This window comes from Cupressus sempervirens, chromosome 7 (assembly GCF_028749045.1).
Source record: "Cupressus sempervirens isolate cs-2001-9-10 chromosome 7, ASM2874904v1, whole genome shotgun sequence".
NCBI lineage: Eukaryota > Viridiplantae > Streptophyta > Pinopsida > Cupressales > Cupressaceae > Cupressus > Cupressus sempervirens.
The window spans coordinates 756,568,502-756,584,167 of record NC_143124.1 but is presented as its reverse complement, the minus strand read 5'-3'; the positions used below and the strand labels follow the sequence as shown (position 1 = coordinate 756,584,167).

General features: G+C 38.9%; 1 protein-coding gene across 1 annotated transcript in view; it reads left to right on the top strand.

Annotated features, from left to right (window-relative positions):
• The first annotated feature begins 239 nt into the window (after positions 1 to 239).
• The window catches only part of LOC149549486 (protein MID1-COMPLEMENTING ACTIVITY 1-like), a 34,073-nt gene continuing 18,646 nt past the window's right edge, over positions 240 to 15,666 (top strand). Inside the window, exon 1 of the mRNA XM_089792857.1 lies at positions 240 to 1,179. Coding sequence (XP_089648983.1) covers positions 769 to 1,179 — 411 coding nt within the window. The 5' untranslated portion in view covers positions 240 to 768. The remainder of the gene's footprint in view (positions 1,180 to 15,666) is intronic.

The following is a 15,666-nucleotide window of genomic DNA, read 5'->3' as shown; positions in this document are numbered from 1 at the left end:
AGAAGGGACCTCCCGTACCACCTCTTTTTCACGCACACTACTATTTCTACCTACATTTAATTACATTCCAAAGATATTAACGCAAACCTCGAATGTTATAATCATTTATGCATAAGTTGAAAATTTCGGGAGCTTTCTAAAAATCGTGAGACAATTTTATTAATAAAAACTCTTTTTGGGATGGATATTTTTTTTTTCCTTTTAAGGTGGGTAATGGTGACCCGTAAAGCAAGCAACGAGCACAAAGCATATAAGCCTAACGATCTAATCAAGAAGAACAGGTAAACACCAAATACACATATAACGTCTAACTCAATGTGTGTTCATTTTGCTTTTCGCTTGCCACCTTGTTCATTGCAAATATATTTCCTACTTCCACAGATCCACTTCGCATTAACTTTTGTTGGGGCCGTTCGCTGCAAAATACCCACAATTATGATGTTAAAGAATGGCCCCATTCGTATGATTCAACAGAATTACCAAACATTCAGTATCCCAAATTCCAATGTCCGTGCATCTGTCCGGATTTCAAATAGAAGAATATCCCCACAAGGTTGCCACGTCCCCAACATGGCACTGATAAAAAGGCTGAAAGAAATTAATGGAATCGACTGATAGGGGTCTGACATTGCTATGACCTGCATGCAACACAAATGGTTAATGTGTGTATTTTTGTGAGGTTTTGTTGGAAACAAAGAGACCCAGTTTGCCAGGGCTTCAGCTAAACTAATCTTCTTTGCTGGGTTGTTTTTTGTGTGTGTGTTGGAAATGGAGTCGAGTTGTGGTTATCTTGGAGAAATAGCAGATGTTGCTCAGATAACAGGTCTGGACTATGCCAAATTGATAGCACTTATTGTCAAGGCAGCAAACAATGCACGCATGCATAAGAAGAACTGTAAGCGATTTGCCAATCATCTAAACCTTATTGGGAACCTGTTGGCGCAGCTGAAGATCTCTGAGCTTAAGGAGTGGCCTGAGACAAGGGAGCCATTAGAACTGTTCGAGGATGCTCTCAGGCGAGCCTATGTACTTGTCAACAGTTGCCAGGATAAGAGCTATTTTTATTTGCTTGCGGTTGGCTGGACTATTGTTTCTCAGTTCAGGCATTCTCAGGAAGAGATTGATGCATATCTCAAGCTCATTCCTCTCATTCAACTTGTTGATAATAAAAGAGTACGAGTATGTTTCTATTTCTAGACACCCCATCTCTTTTTTTTATTTTCAAAAAGAAGTTTTGGTTTTGAGCCCATTCTATCGACCATCTTGTTCGGTGTGTGAGGAAGATTTAGTACCGACGCTGTAGGAGCCCATCAAATGTATCCCATTATAATGCTCTGATTTTTTTACGCCGTTTTAACTATAGACCACATTATTGCAGTCTGGAGGTTTGAATTTGGGCAATAGTAAAGAATAGCCATTATTTGGGCGGTAAATAGTGGCGTACCTTCCTTTTAGACGCCCTGATTTTGAGGGTATCAATTGGGCGAAAATTTTCATCCGGACTTCAACATGGCCTCATCTATGGCCCTAGAACTGGATTGCACAGGCTACTTTATTTTAAGATATGGACATGGGACTGTGGTACGGAAACCTTCGTTTGAGTTTGTCCCAATCGATTGCAATACTAGGATAAACAGTAGGTTAGAGATCCACCGGGGATGTAAATGCTAGATTTCGTTCCCACATCCAGGCATTGACCCCTACATCAAGGCATTCCTATAGTGGCTACTACGAAGTGCTTTAAAGACTGAGAGTCAAGGTAGCTAAACTAGTGACTCCCCATTGCTCGCATCAAACATTTTAGGTAGTGCACGCTCCGCCATCACACCTCAACTCTTTGGACAATATGGACCAATTCTTATTTTGATGCGCGTATACTTTTCCTTGGCTAGTTCATAAATACATTTCCTTTCCAACTCATTTGGGCGAATGCAGTTTCAACTTTATTATACTGTTGGCTTATAAACAACCTAGGCATTCACAATGGCAATTTCCATACCTTACCTGTAAATCTTAGCCTGTCATACATGAGTTAATAGATTTAGATTACAGGACTCAAAAAATGCTCTTTCAACAACAAATAATTTGTACATTTTTGCATTGTTTGCCAGAAAATTGATTTTCCTTGCTAAAACAAGGAAATGTTCGTCACGATTACTTTTCAGTTTTGTAATTTGTTTGATTAGGTGATATTGTTCGTCTTCTGAATACGAAATTAAATTTACACAAGGTTGCATGGGTTCTCGTACCCACATCCCTTGTACTCATACCCATGTACCCAAGTACTGGGTACACGGTGTAGAGCACCATAGGTAAGGACCTTGATTAAGATTTCTGAATTTTTTTTTCGGTTTTTTCGTTTGCGTATCAGCTTGCTGTTTATTAAGGTTAATTCAATAGTAAATACCTAATCAATTTGAAACTTTGATACAATATTGATTAGCAATAAACTTTATCACTGTTCAAGTCAGAAGTTTATCATTTGCAACATGTCATTGTCATATGATTTATGATCTACTTGTTCATGTTTAAAGTCTGTCTTCTCTGTTATGCATCTAAACATTTATCATATATTATTATTACGAACATATAGCAAATCTGAAACTGAAAACTATACATTTCTTTTGCAAACTTTATTACTGTTCTTTTGAAAAACCATTGTTATGACTCATAATTTGAGATTTAATTAAGTTTGACATACCCAAGTACTCCCGTCCCCTATTATGATAAATAGCGATACCCGTACCTGTACCCATACCCTAAGCACCCCAAGTACCCCTGTCCCTGTGCAACCTTGAAATTTACATTGAAGGAATCTTCTGTCTGTCAAATTCCTGCTCCGGCGTTGATCATAAATCATATGATATGCCCATTAAAGTTATGGCAGTGCTACTGTAGTTACAATGTAGATCACATTGTGCAGTTGAGAAATTTTTCTTGTGGACATAGTTTTGAACGTATGAATTAATAAAAGTTTGTTCTTGGTCCTTTTTACAAAAAGCTATTATGCCTTATTTAACTTTAGGGGATTTTAACTGTTGTTTTGACTTATCACACCTTCTGTTTATTTATGTTTTCCCTTCTCAGGAGTAAGGTATTATCTTCTTTCCTTAATATTTATGCTTCAATTTCTAGAGTGCGAGGTGTCCCTTCTATTACGAGGTAATTGGTAAATACTTGCTTATAAATAACAGAGACCGAAAGGTCAATTTATACAAAAGAATGAGATGATGTTTCCTTAGGAAACGATCGTAAAGAATAGAAACATTCTATTCCAGAGAAAGCAAAAAACGAAAGCAAACTAAAGCTAAAGATATTTACAAGATAACCATTAACTAATAATAGACGTCTTATCTATTATTGTAATACCCTCCCTTAATGGTTAATCTATCTAACACACCAAGCTATCCTCTGAATTTGACAAACTTATCAGGACCAAGAGGCTTGGTGAGAATGTCTGCAGTCTGATCTGAGGTAGGAACATACTGCAGATCTATAGTTCCGTCTTCAACCAGCTGTCGTATTTAATGACAATGAACATCCACATGCTTGGTTCGTTCATGGAAGACTGGATTCCGTGCTAACTTGATAACGCCTTCGTTATCAACAAACAGAGTAGTCGGTCCTGCTGGTGACATCTACATATCCCCAAGCATCCGACGAAGCCAGACAACTTCACATCGTGCCTTAACAGTCCCTCTATATTCAGCCTCTGTAGAAGAGAGAGAAACTGCCTGCTGCTTCTTGCTGGTCCATGTGACTGCACCGGATCCCAAACTGAACACATATCCAGATGTTGACTTTTTATCATCAACAGAGCCTGCCCAATCTGAATCTGTGAACCCACTGAGTTTAGGATTAGAACTCCGAGAATACAGAAGTCCATAATCAGAAGTGCCCTTCACATAACGAAGCACACGCTTTGCTGCCATCCAATGATCAGCCTTAGGAGCTGTCATAAAGCGTGAAATATAGCTGACTGCGAAGCTGATATCAGGCCTAGTAGCAGATAGGTAGATGAGGCTGCCTACTAGTTGCCTATACGTAGTATCATCAACGGAAGGAGAATCAGACTTGGCTGATAACTTGAGACCTTTCTCCATAGGTGTAGATGCAGGTTTGCAATCCTGCATTCGGAATTTTTCTAACAAGGCTCTGGCATATTTGGACTGAGAGATGAATATACCAGAAGACTGTTGCCAAACTTCAACACCTAAGCAATAATGCATGAGCCCAAGGTCAGTCATATCAAAAGACTGGCATAAGTGTTGTTTGATTCCCTGAATCAAAGATGCCGAACTGCCAGTGATGATCAGATCATCCACATAGATAACCAGAAGGATGATGTCACTGTCAGTAGTCTTGATGTACAGATTTGAGTCTGAAGAACTCCTCTTGAAGCCTTGATCACTGAGGTACGTATCAATCTTGATGTACCATGCCCGAGGGGCCTGCTTCAAACCATAGAGAGCTTTTACCAATCTGAGAACCTGATGGTCTTTACCAGCAACCTTGAAACCAGGAGGCTGCGTCATGTAGACCTCTTCATGGAGATCACCATTCAGGAAAGCACTCTTTACGTCCATCTGATGGACCTTCCAGCCAAACTGTGCTGCCATGGCTAGGACTAATCTGAGGGTGCTCATCTTTGTAGTAGGAGCAAAGGTCTCCTCATAATCAATGCCCTGACGCTGAGAAAAGCCCTTTGCCACTAAACGAGCTTTGTACTTATCCAAAGTACCATTTGATTTGTATTTGATTTTGTAGACCCATTTGCAGCTAATGGGTTTCTTCCCTGGGGGAAGATCAGAAAGGACCCAAGTGTTGTTCTTCAGTAGGCTCTGGTGTTCAGATTGCATGGCCTGTTCCCACTCTGGAATTCCTTTAGCCTCGGAATATGTTTGAGGTTCAAACACATTGTGAATGTTGGCCATAAGAGCAAAGTTAACAGAATCTATAGTTTTGCTCTTTTTCCGAGTAGTTCTCCCATCAATGAGCTCATCATCATGAAGATCAGCAAGTTTCTTAGCCCACCACTTAGGCCGGAGAGGAGAAAGACCAACAGTAGTACTAGGAGATGCTTGATCAGCAGGATCCTGATTAGAAGAATCTGGATCAAACTCAGGTGAAGCATCTTCAAAACGAGGTGATCCTGCAGGAGAAGCCGGAGGTGGCTGTACAGGTATCACTGGCAGGACTGGAGCTGTAGGAGCTACTGGAGCCCTCCCATCAGGTGGACCTAATGGAAGCCGAACTCCCAAATCATGAACCTGCATAGGCTGGTCTGCTGGATCAGGAACAGGAGAAACAAGCATGAATGGTCCTCGCTGCTCATCAAAGACTACATCGCGGCTGTATATGAGACGAGATGTCTCAACATCAATAAGGCGGTAGGCTTTGTGAAGACTGCTATATCCAGCAAGCATCAGTTTCTGACTCTTGGCATCCAACTTGGTGCGTGAAGCATCAGGGATCCAAACAAAAGCAAGAGAGCCAAAAACCTTCAGGTGACTGATTATGGGCTTGCGACCTGACCAAGCCTCTTTCGGAGTTTTACCTTTGACCGCCACTGTGGGTGACCGGTTCAACAGATAAACTGCAGTGTTAACTGCTTCTGCCCAAAAACGCTTCGGAACATGTCTGTGTTCGAGCATGGAACGAGCCATCTCGGTGATTGTCCTGTTCCGACGTTCAACTACACTGTTCTGTTGTGGCGTGTGGGGTGTGGTGAACTGGCGTTGGATGCCATGTGTATCCAAGAAGCTGGAGAAAACATTAGAACAAAATTCCCCCCCATTGTCTGAGCTAAGAGTAATAATAGATTTCCCAGACTCTTTTTCAACTAAGGGTTTAAACTTCTGAAATACAATAAATGCATCGGATTTCTTTTTAAGGAAATACACCCACATTTTTCTACTGAAATCATCTACAAACAACAGAAAATACTTGTACCCAAGAACAAAAGGAGTGGCCATAGGGCCGCAGATATCAACATGAACAAGCTGAAGTACTTGAGAAGCTCGCCAAGAATCGCCACTGGGGAAAGGTGTGCGATGTTGCTTCCCAGCCTGACATGCGTCACAAACTCCAAGGTGTTGGGTTTTGAATCTCTGGCAAACCAAGAACAAGCTCATCCCGAGCAAGTTGTGAGAGATAATGCACATTTAAGTGCCCATATCGTTGATGCCAAAGTGAGCTGATGGAAGATCGCCGAGCAGCCATAGCTAAGTCCTGAGAATCACCAGAATCAGTAAGTCTGAAAAGACCATGATCCTCAAGACCAACTGCAATAGTAGACTTAGTCGCCCGATTAGTGATGGTGCACTGATGTTAACTGAAGGTGACTGCCAAGTGTGGAGAATGTCGCAGCAACTGACTGACCGAGAGTAGATTTAGTTCCATCCCTGGAACGTAGTACACATCAAGGAATATGAGCTTCCTCCCAACAGACTGAATTTGAATGTTGCCTTTACCAACAACCGTGTACTCTTCTCCACCACCAAAGATAACAGAATCTGAATAAGGCTGGTAGTCAGTAAACCAGTCTCTGCGGTGAGTGAAATGTCGAGAGGCACCTGAATCAATGTACCAGGCAGATGACTGTACATGATCTGCGGGTCTTTTAGCCATGAAGGCATAAAAGGCAGATTCCACCTGCTCAGCGTGCTCTGCACTGTTCGCTTTGGGTTGCGAACCTGATTGCTTAGATTGGGCAGCTAAGCGTTTCCGACATGCAACCTTCATGTGACCATACTTGTGGCAATAGTTGCATTGAATGTTCTTCTTTTTGGTACCATCGGATGCTGGAGCAGAAGACTTCTGCTGAGATGGTTGCTGAAACTTGCCCTTATCCTTCTGAAAGGATTTCGCAGCAAAGGCTTGCTCAGTGGAGATGGAACTGGAGCTGCTACCGAACTGTTGTTTCCACCGATCTTGTTGAAGTAGCAGGGTGCAGAGATCAGTGAACTTTAGATCAACACCAGTAGATGTGATGTTGAGAGTCTCGATAAAATGCTCATAGGAATTTGGTAAACTCCGAAGAGTGATTACCATAATATCCTCTTCCTCCATCTTGCGACCGATGGCAAGTAACTGATCATGGATTTCCTGAATCCAATTCAGGTGTGCCTGGAGCGAGGTGCGCTCATCCATGACAATAGAAAACAAAGTGTTTTTCAGAAAGAAGGCTCTGCTCTTGTCGGAAGTCTCATGAAGACCTTTTAGATGTGTCTAGATTTCGGCCGCTGTCTTGCCAGATGGAATCTGAGAAAGCTGGTCATCAGCTACGGAGAGTTTGAGAAGCATTGCTGCCTCTCGATTGTTCAGATCCCATGTATCTTGATCAGGACCCGGAGAAGTCGGACGCTGCTTAACACCCAGAACAAGTTGATCGGTGTTTCGATATTCGAAGATTGCGATGATGCGCTGCTTCCAGGTTCCATAATTGCGACCATTGAATTTGGAATTATGCTCGAGCAGAATATTTGTTAGAGATGCCATGGCACGTTTTTCAATGAAAAACTGTGAAAATCTGTGAAGGCACATTCTTCGAGGCAAAAATACGGAAGACCCAGAAGAATCAGAGAATGACCCAAAAGAGAGCTCGAAAAACCCAGAAGGAATCTGCTGTCGTTTTCTGAAACTGCTGGCTCAAAAATCGAGGCACCCAGAAAAAACGGACAACAACCCAGTTGAGCTCTCGAAAAACCCGCCAAGAATCTGCAAACAAAAAAAATTTTCGACCCCAAAAATTAGGGTTTCGAAAAAAAACGGCCCTAGCTGAAAAAAGCTTGAAAAAACTTCAGATTTCTTGATGAAAAATGGTCGAATCTGCTTCCCAGAGCACGATGACAGACTGAGACGGCTAAGAGAATGAAGATTTGATACAGAAACATGCAGATTTTCACCCCAAAAATGCGAGTCTTCAAAAAATGGCCACGATTTCCATGCGATTTGCAGACCCGTAATTCGGGAATTTCTCCAAGCAGAAAAACCCTAGGTGGGTTTTGGAGAAATTAGCTGAAATAATTTTGGAAAAATTTAAACAAATAATTTCAAGAAGAAATTATAAATTTTTCCGAAAAAATTTAAGTATTTAGCTCTGATACCATATTACGAGGTAATTGGTAAATACTTGCTTATAAATAACAAAGACCGATAGGTCAATTTATACAAAAGAATGAGACGATGTTTCCTTAGGAAACGATCGTAAAGAATAGAAACATTCTATTCCAGAGAAAGCAAAAAACGAAAGCAAACTAAAGCTAAAGATATTTACAAGATAACCATTAACTAATAATAGATGTCTTATCTATTATTGTAATACCTTCAACCCTTTCTACTTACTTGTGTGGTCATATAATTTCCTCCATGTGTTTTCTGTAGAAGTGACCTATAATTTATTATACAGACTTTTTCTTTTTCTGTTTTGTATTGTAGAACTTATTGTACAAACTTGATGAATGGAATAGCTGATTTTTTCCATCACATATTGAATTTACATGTCCTTTTAAGCAACTGGAGTATTTGTGAATTGCTTTGAGTCATTTATCTTTGGGTAAACAGTTTATACAATTACCTGAAATCTTATGGTATTGTGAATTTTGATGGAACTGAGATCATTTTAAAGGTAGTCGTAAGTGTGAAATTGACATCTTGGGTGGATAGCAGATGGGTCTTGGTAAGACACTGCCATGTTAAATACCCATGAACAAAACATAATCCCACCAAAAGAAGGAGAGAGATTGCCTTACCTCATTTCTCGTACTACTCTAAAGAAGAGACAAAATAGAGTAAGTACTAAGAAGTCTCCCCTAAAGAACAACCTATTGAATCCCTAATAAAGCTCATAGATGGACATACTTGTGTTTTGTGAAGGGCTTGGTGAAGATGTACACAATTTAAGTAGGAAAAACTATAGATTGATAATTTGCTTCTAGATCAGCTCTATAATGTAGTGCATATGGACCTTGATGTGTTTGGTCTTTTGATGTTAGAAAGGGTTCCTCAAGATATGGATGACATTCCAACTATCACAATTCATGCTTGAAGGTTGAATGCTGATTGAAAGGCATGCCAAACCTCGTAAGTATTTGTACAAGCCAAATAGCATTCGTGGCGACACTAATAGTTCCTTGTTACTCAACCTTTGTAGAAGATGGTTGAGCAAGAACACATGGCTTCTTGCTCGACCAGTGTATGGGGCCAGAGCCAAGATGAAAGTTGTAATCATTAGAATTATTATCCCAATCTAAATTTACATATTCCGTCAAATTTATATCGTTACTTCTTGTGTTGTGGATCCCATGATGTGCCCTTGACATGGTGCAATATCAATTTGACAAACTCACAAAGAAGTTATTGTCAGTTTTGCATAAAGTGAGAAACCATACCAACACCTTAGAATTATTAGCCCAATCTAAATCTACGCATTCCATCAAAGTTGTATCTTTACTTCTTGTGTTGTGGATCTTGTGTTTGCATGTGCCTTTGACATGGTGCAATATCAATTGAACAAACTCAAAGAGAATTTAATGTGGTTTTTGCAACAACACATCTCATAGTGATGACTAGGGGGTATGAATGAGGGACCCATAGCGGGTATACCTTTCACCATTTGTTTAAACTAAGAGGAACAAGCCACATGAAATGGGATGCCATAAGTAAAATAGAGTTTAGCAATGGATGACTTTGTAGATTTCTGTGCTTGCACATTAATCATACTTTCAACTATTCCTCCCTTTCACATCACTTACCTTTCTCTTTCCTCTTGTCTCAATAGGACTACTACCAATAGTGGATGACATAAGCCTAGATGATTGTGCACTTGAAGAATAAGGTGCTAACATTGTCAAACCTTGTCTCCCCATTTCAGCTTCTATGTGCAATCTATGGCATTCTCTTGCCTTTTCTCCAATCCAATTTGGACAAGCTATAATCCCATGGCACCCAATACCCAAAAAATGAGACTTCACCCTTCTATAGCTGCCCCTAAAGTCATCCTATGACAAACCCATACCCTAGCCCCCCAGATTTATTTTCTTTTCGCCCCTAGGTGTAACATATTGGTGAAGAGGTTTTATCTTGTTGAAAGGGCCGTTTGCATATTTATTCATGATATTTGAAGGGCACTTAAACAAGCCAGGTTGCTTTCCGCTACTAGCCTCAGCACTTTCAACTCTATTTTCAACACCCATTTCCAATTCATCCTTATGCTAGTGCCCTTACTGCTGCTCATTTTGATTTTCTTCAAGATTGAACAATGAATACTGAAACAATGCATAAAATTGGAAAAATCAGACTTCTCTAGTTTCAAGCTTTTAAAAAATTGAAAAACAAAAGAATGGAAGGATGTAACTTACTTCTTCCAAGCTTCAAGCAAGGTTAATGGCCTCTATTCCTTCTATCACTTGCACTTTCTGTTGCTTCGCTTCTTTAAATGTCTTCTTCAAGCCCTCTTTGCTGCTGCTCTACTTGATGCTATGAGAGAAATGCAACTAATGAGCCAAATAGATAAGAAAATTCATTTTTGGGCAAATTTGGGAGGAGGAGTCCACACAAGAATAATAAAAAATGTGCATTTTAAAATATTTTTATGTTTTTTGCTGGCTGCCACTCTTTTCCATTGAGGATGGTCGAGGGATGGCTAAGTCGTCCCTAGCTGTCCTTGGGCAGTTCCCCCAAAAAAATTGTGATGTCCCCGGATTTTCGAGATGTCCCTTGCAATTTTTTTGGGAAAAATGGGACGAGGTGGGTACATCCCTTGGCCATCCCCTTGTCCCAGAAATGTCCCAGTATGGAGATAAATAGGCCAGGGATGTGTCCTTGGGTAACACTGTAAAATATTCATTCCCATATTTGATATTTTTCCTCAAATTTTCTTTCACGTAATATTTTGGTGAAAATCTGGAATTTGATATTGTTGCATTTTGTGCAAATTATCGTGTATATATATATATATATAGGTGTCCCTTCATTGCTCCCCCGCTATCCTGAAAACTTAGGAATATTTTTGCCTTGCTCAAAAACCTATCCTAATGCCCCATCTCCTGGAAACTTGGAGAAACTGTGTAGAAAATACATAAAAGAATTGAGTATTACAAGCCAAAGTAACTTAGAAGGAATGAGCTGACACCTCATTCTTCAAAAATGGAAGCATGATTCCAAGGAATTCGTTGAACACCTTATGCTCCAAATAGGACAAGCATTACTAAACCCAAGTAAGAAAATTACTTAAGTAATTTAAACCTAAGGTGTAGTAAATGCATGTAAATTTCTAATTGCTGCATAACTACGTCAACAGACATGGCCTTGAACATTGTAGCCATATCAGCACAGGGTATCTCCATGTTAGCCTTTGTGCATTGAAAACTAGCTTTCCTTCTCAAGTACAAGGTCAATTTGTACTCTGTTTTGTTGGCACGTACCATTTTTTGGAAATAATTGCTTCTAAATGACCAGTGTAACCCCAAAACTGGGGTACTCTGGGACATGGGGAAAATGGGCCTCATTTTCGGGAGGGCTGGGGGACAGCTAAGGGACAGCAGCAAGGGAGGACAGGGTATGGAGGGTTGTTGTATAGTATACATATAGAACTTGAAATGCTAGTTACGAAATGATGTTTCAGTAGAACATACCAAATTAAAATACTTGAACATAGAAAAATCACAACATGAACTAGAACCATTGAACATTCAACATAGCAACATATTACATACCCAATGGTAACATTTAAAAATCAAAATTCAAGTACTCATCTCAGTGGCAGCATGGTTGCGGAATGGCGGACGTGGGGGTACTTGGGTGCTCAAGTACCTGGTGCGGGGACATTGTGGGATGGGTACTTTGAGGTTTTCTGGGGGGGGGGGTTGCGAGTCCCTGTGTTACACATATAATCTTTAGGAATCAGCAAATGCTTGAATGCATAGTCATATACAGGCTTATGGAAGTGGGCTTGCATACAAATGCTAGTTGTGTCAAATCCAGCAATGGTATTGTCTTTTTTTTGTTTGCAATGCAATATTAGATAGGGATTGCATGTTTCTAATGTTACTGTTAAATGCACTAGTCGCTTGTGTCATTTTTGGCTTATCATTTATTGCAAACAATTGCCACTCAAATCATATAATCTTTATGAATCAACAAATGCTGGAATGCATATTCAGAATTGGCCATCATCTGCAACATATACAGTCTTGTGGAAGTGGCCTTGCATATAAACACTAGTTTTGTCAAATCCAGCAATTGTATTGTCTGTTTTTTTTAATCTGCGATGCAACATTAGATAGGGAATGTTTTTAATGTTTATTGTTAAATGTGCTAGTGATTGCTGCACAACTAAGGCAACAACTGTTGCCTTGAATTTTGCAGCCATATCAACACAGAGGGCATCTCCATGTTAGCCTTTGTGCATTGGAAACTGGCTTATTTTTTTAAGAGGCCAAAGCCATATATTAATAGATAAATAGTAATACAACCCAACTCAAGGGCTGAGAGGACAAAGTTGGGCAATAGTCCATCAGTATTGCCCTTTTCGAATCAAAACCATTGGATGACAAAGTTTAAAACTTTTGGGAGAGATTCATTAATTTCTTAGTTAGCCCATCTGTTTGTGTGACCTGAAATAGCACAGATAGACATCCAGCAAAACTCTATACTACTTGTTAGGAGGTTAGAGAATCCTAAGAAAGATATAAATCTGCTAAAGACATTGAGATCCTAAAAATATAGACAGCAAGGAATCAATATACATTAAATTAAAAATAGAAAGAAACACAAAATAAACATAACAAAATGTATTAAATTTTTTTTTTTTAAATCACATTTAGAATTCAGGTAGTCCCGATACATTCATATATTTTGATACAGAATATATGTAATACATGTAATAACGCCATAAATGAACAAATAGAACAATGTTTAGTCTATTGGCATATGATATGGGGATGGTGAATCCTCCACCTCCGAGATCTCCTCTTCTTCTAGAGGACAAAGTTTCAAACTTTAAGACACTTAAGTTACTTATCCAAAGCTCTAATACACTCTAAAGTCACATATTGCTCCAGCCAGTTTCTCACAGGAGTCCTCTTGACATGCTGAAAACATAAAAGGAAATAGATATTCGTATGAATTATTGGAACCATTTGATCGCCTTGGTTGGATTCGAGGAGGAAATGATCGGGTAGAGCAGAACTAACTGTTGCCCATGCCGGGGATTGTCATACTAAGTAAGATAGCTTAGTAGAAAATGCATAAATGGGTCTGAAGCTGAGAACTGCTTGGTAAATGCACTTTCCTCTCCAAAGTTATGACTCGGTACTTTTTTCCAAGATACAAAAAGGAAAATTTAACGCCTTCATATGGGCAATGTATTCCCGCAGCTCAAAGATTTAAAAACTTTTAAAGGGAATCAATCACTGAAAAAAGGGAAAATTATTTAGAACACTTCTAAGGATATCGAAAAGTATGACAAGTTATTATTAAATCTATTCTAGATAACAATTACTAAAGGGACTGAAGTGATAATAATTTATGTGTACGTTGTTTTGTTGGCATATACCATTTATTGCAAACAGTTGCCACCCAAATCATATTATCTATAGGAATCAGCAAATGCTGGAATGCATAGTTAGAATTGGCCATCATCTGTAAAATGTACAGGCTTATGGAAGTGGGCTTGCATAAAAGTGCAAGTTGTCAAATCCAGCAATTGTATTGCCTTTTTTTGTTTGCGATGAAATATTGGACAGGGATTGCATGTTTGTAATGTTTACTGTTAAACGTACTAGTTACCTGTGTCATTTTTGGCATTTTGGTGGCAATGTACTTGGCTTTGCTTATATGATTCTCTGTGAGCTTTATCTTATGGCATGACTGTCGATAGGTCTTGTTTATATTGTTTGTCATTTATGAAATTCTTTTGAAACTCTATACCTCTGAAATATCCGAGGACCTAGAGCAATAAAACAGGTCACTTCTCAATGACCAAATAGGTACTTCAGTTGAAATTTTAAAGTAGTCTAGCTTTGCCTTTTATTGCACAGATGACAGAAACAAATATAGTGGATATCTGTTCCAATACATACATTTTGTTTTGTAATTTGAGTTAAGCTTATATGACTGCAGTTCCGATAGGCTAAAATATGGTTCTAGTGAATTTCATAAATACCTCCATAACCAACTTGGTCTTCTTGTGGACTGGCTTATCTCTCCATGCAAATACAATAACATTTATTAACATAAAGTTAACATTCTTTTCAGGAGTATTGGTAGGTTACTGAATTTGTTACCCTTTTACAACCTTGATATCATTACTTGCAAATTGTACTGTGACTCTGACCAGTTTATCTTTTTCACCAATTGTATCTCACAACAAACATCGTAAATATTGTAAGTAGGAATTTTTCTTGCTTGGCATGTAAAGTTCTACAGACTGAGGTAGATTATAAATCACAAATGATGCTGCATTTTGCTTTACATGCTCATGTCTTGATAGAGCTCAGCTTTGCTAAATTATAATCGTGTAAAATTAGTAATGGTTGAATCAAGAGAATAAGAGCTTCCTTAGTCTAATTTATGAGGAATCTAAACTAGGCATAAAAAAGATAAAAATTTGGATAGTATATAGAGTTTGGCAATTAAGATAGAAGGTAAGCTTATCTTGAAGTTAACATGAAAGTGACTAATGGGAAGATAGCTGATAAGTTTTTCTAGCAGTTAATTGGAATTTTTGAAATTTGAAAAACAAATCTCAGAAGAATTAGTTAATACAAAAGATTAACCAGTTTTATAACCTTGAAGACAATGATTTTAATAGATGATGCAATGGATCAAGGTATATTGTACTAATATGCTAGGCCTTGGTATAGATGTGGCATAAATGAACAGAAGGACAATGAAACTGTGCAATGCATACTATTATGGTGGAACTGGTCTAAAAAGAGATCACGCTTGAATGTGAAATCTCGTGGTGACTTAATGAAGCTAGGAGGAGAAAGTGTGGCGGTGTTGGCATTCTTGTGTTGTTGCAGTTGATGTCTTACTGTGAAGTGAGTGGTTACAAGAGATGGAAAGGCTCTGGATAAGAAAATCAATGGTTTGTTGTTGAATCCTTGGCTATATTGAGAGATTTTATTATCTGGTTTGATGTCAGTTACAGCAATCAAATTTGGACAGCTCTATGGTTTAGTAGCATATGAGTGAGCTGTTCTTGTGAATTTTCTATGTAGTTATTAAAGAATTATTACTTGCTGATTTCCATCTTTTTTATTCTGCTTTCTCATTATGCAATGCTTGCTTAATGTGCTGAATTATGGATAATAATGTGCAATGGCTGTGCTACATTGATAGACCATTGCAATTCAGTCCTGCAAGCTTTTTGCATGTGGCTGTAGAGGTTTTAAATCTTGGAAATGCATGTCATATAGCTCTTTGCAATTCAAAATGTGGTCTAAGATAAATAACAGCACTCGCACTTCTTTTCCTCAAATCCGGAAACTATGTAAGAGTAACCTGCAACAGTATATAGAGAGAGCATAATTATCTTGGCAAAACTCTTATTGAAATTATTTCTTTGTAAGGGAACGCATACTCTATTCCCCAACAATGTAATTTGCAAGTGAATGATGAAGAATTGGCTCCCTGTGAGCATGAAATTCCTTAAACAAC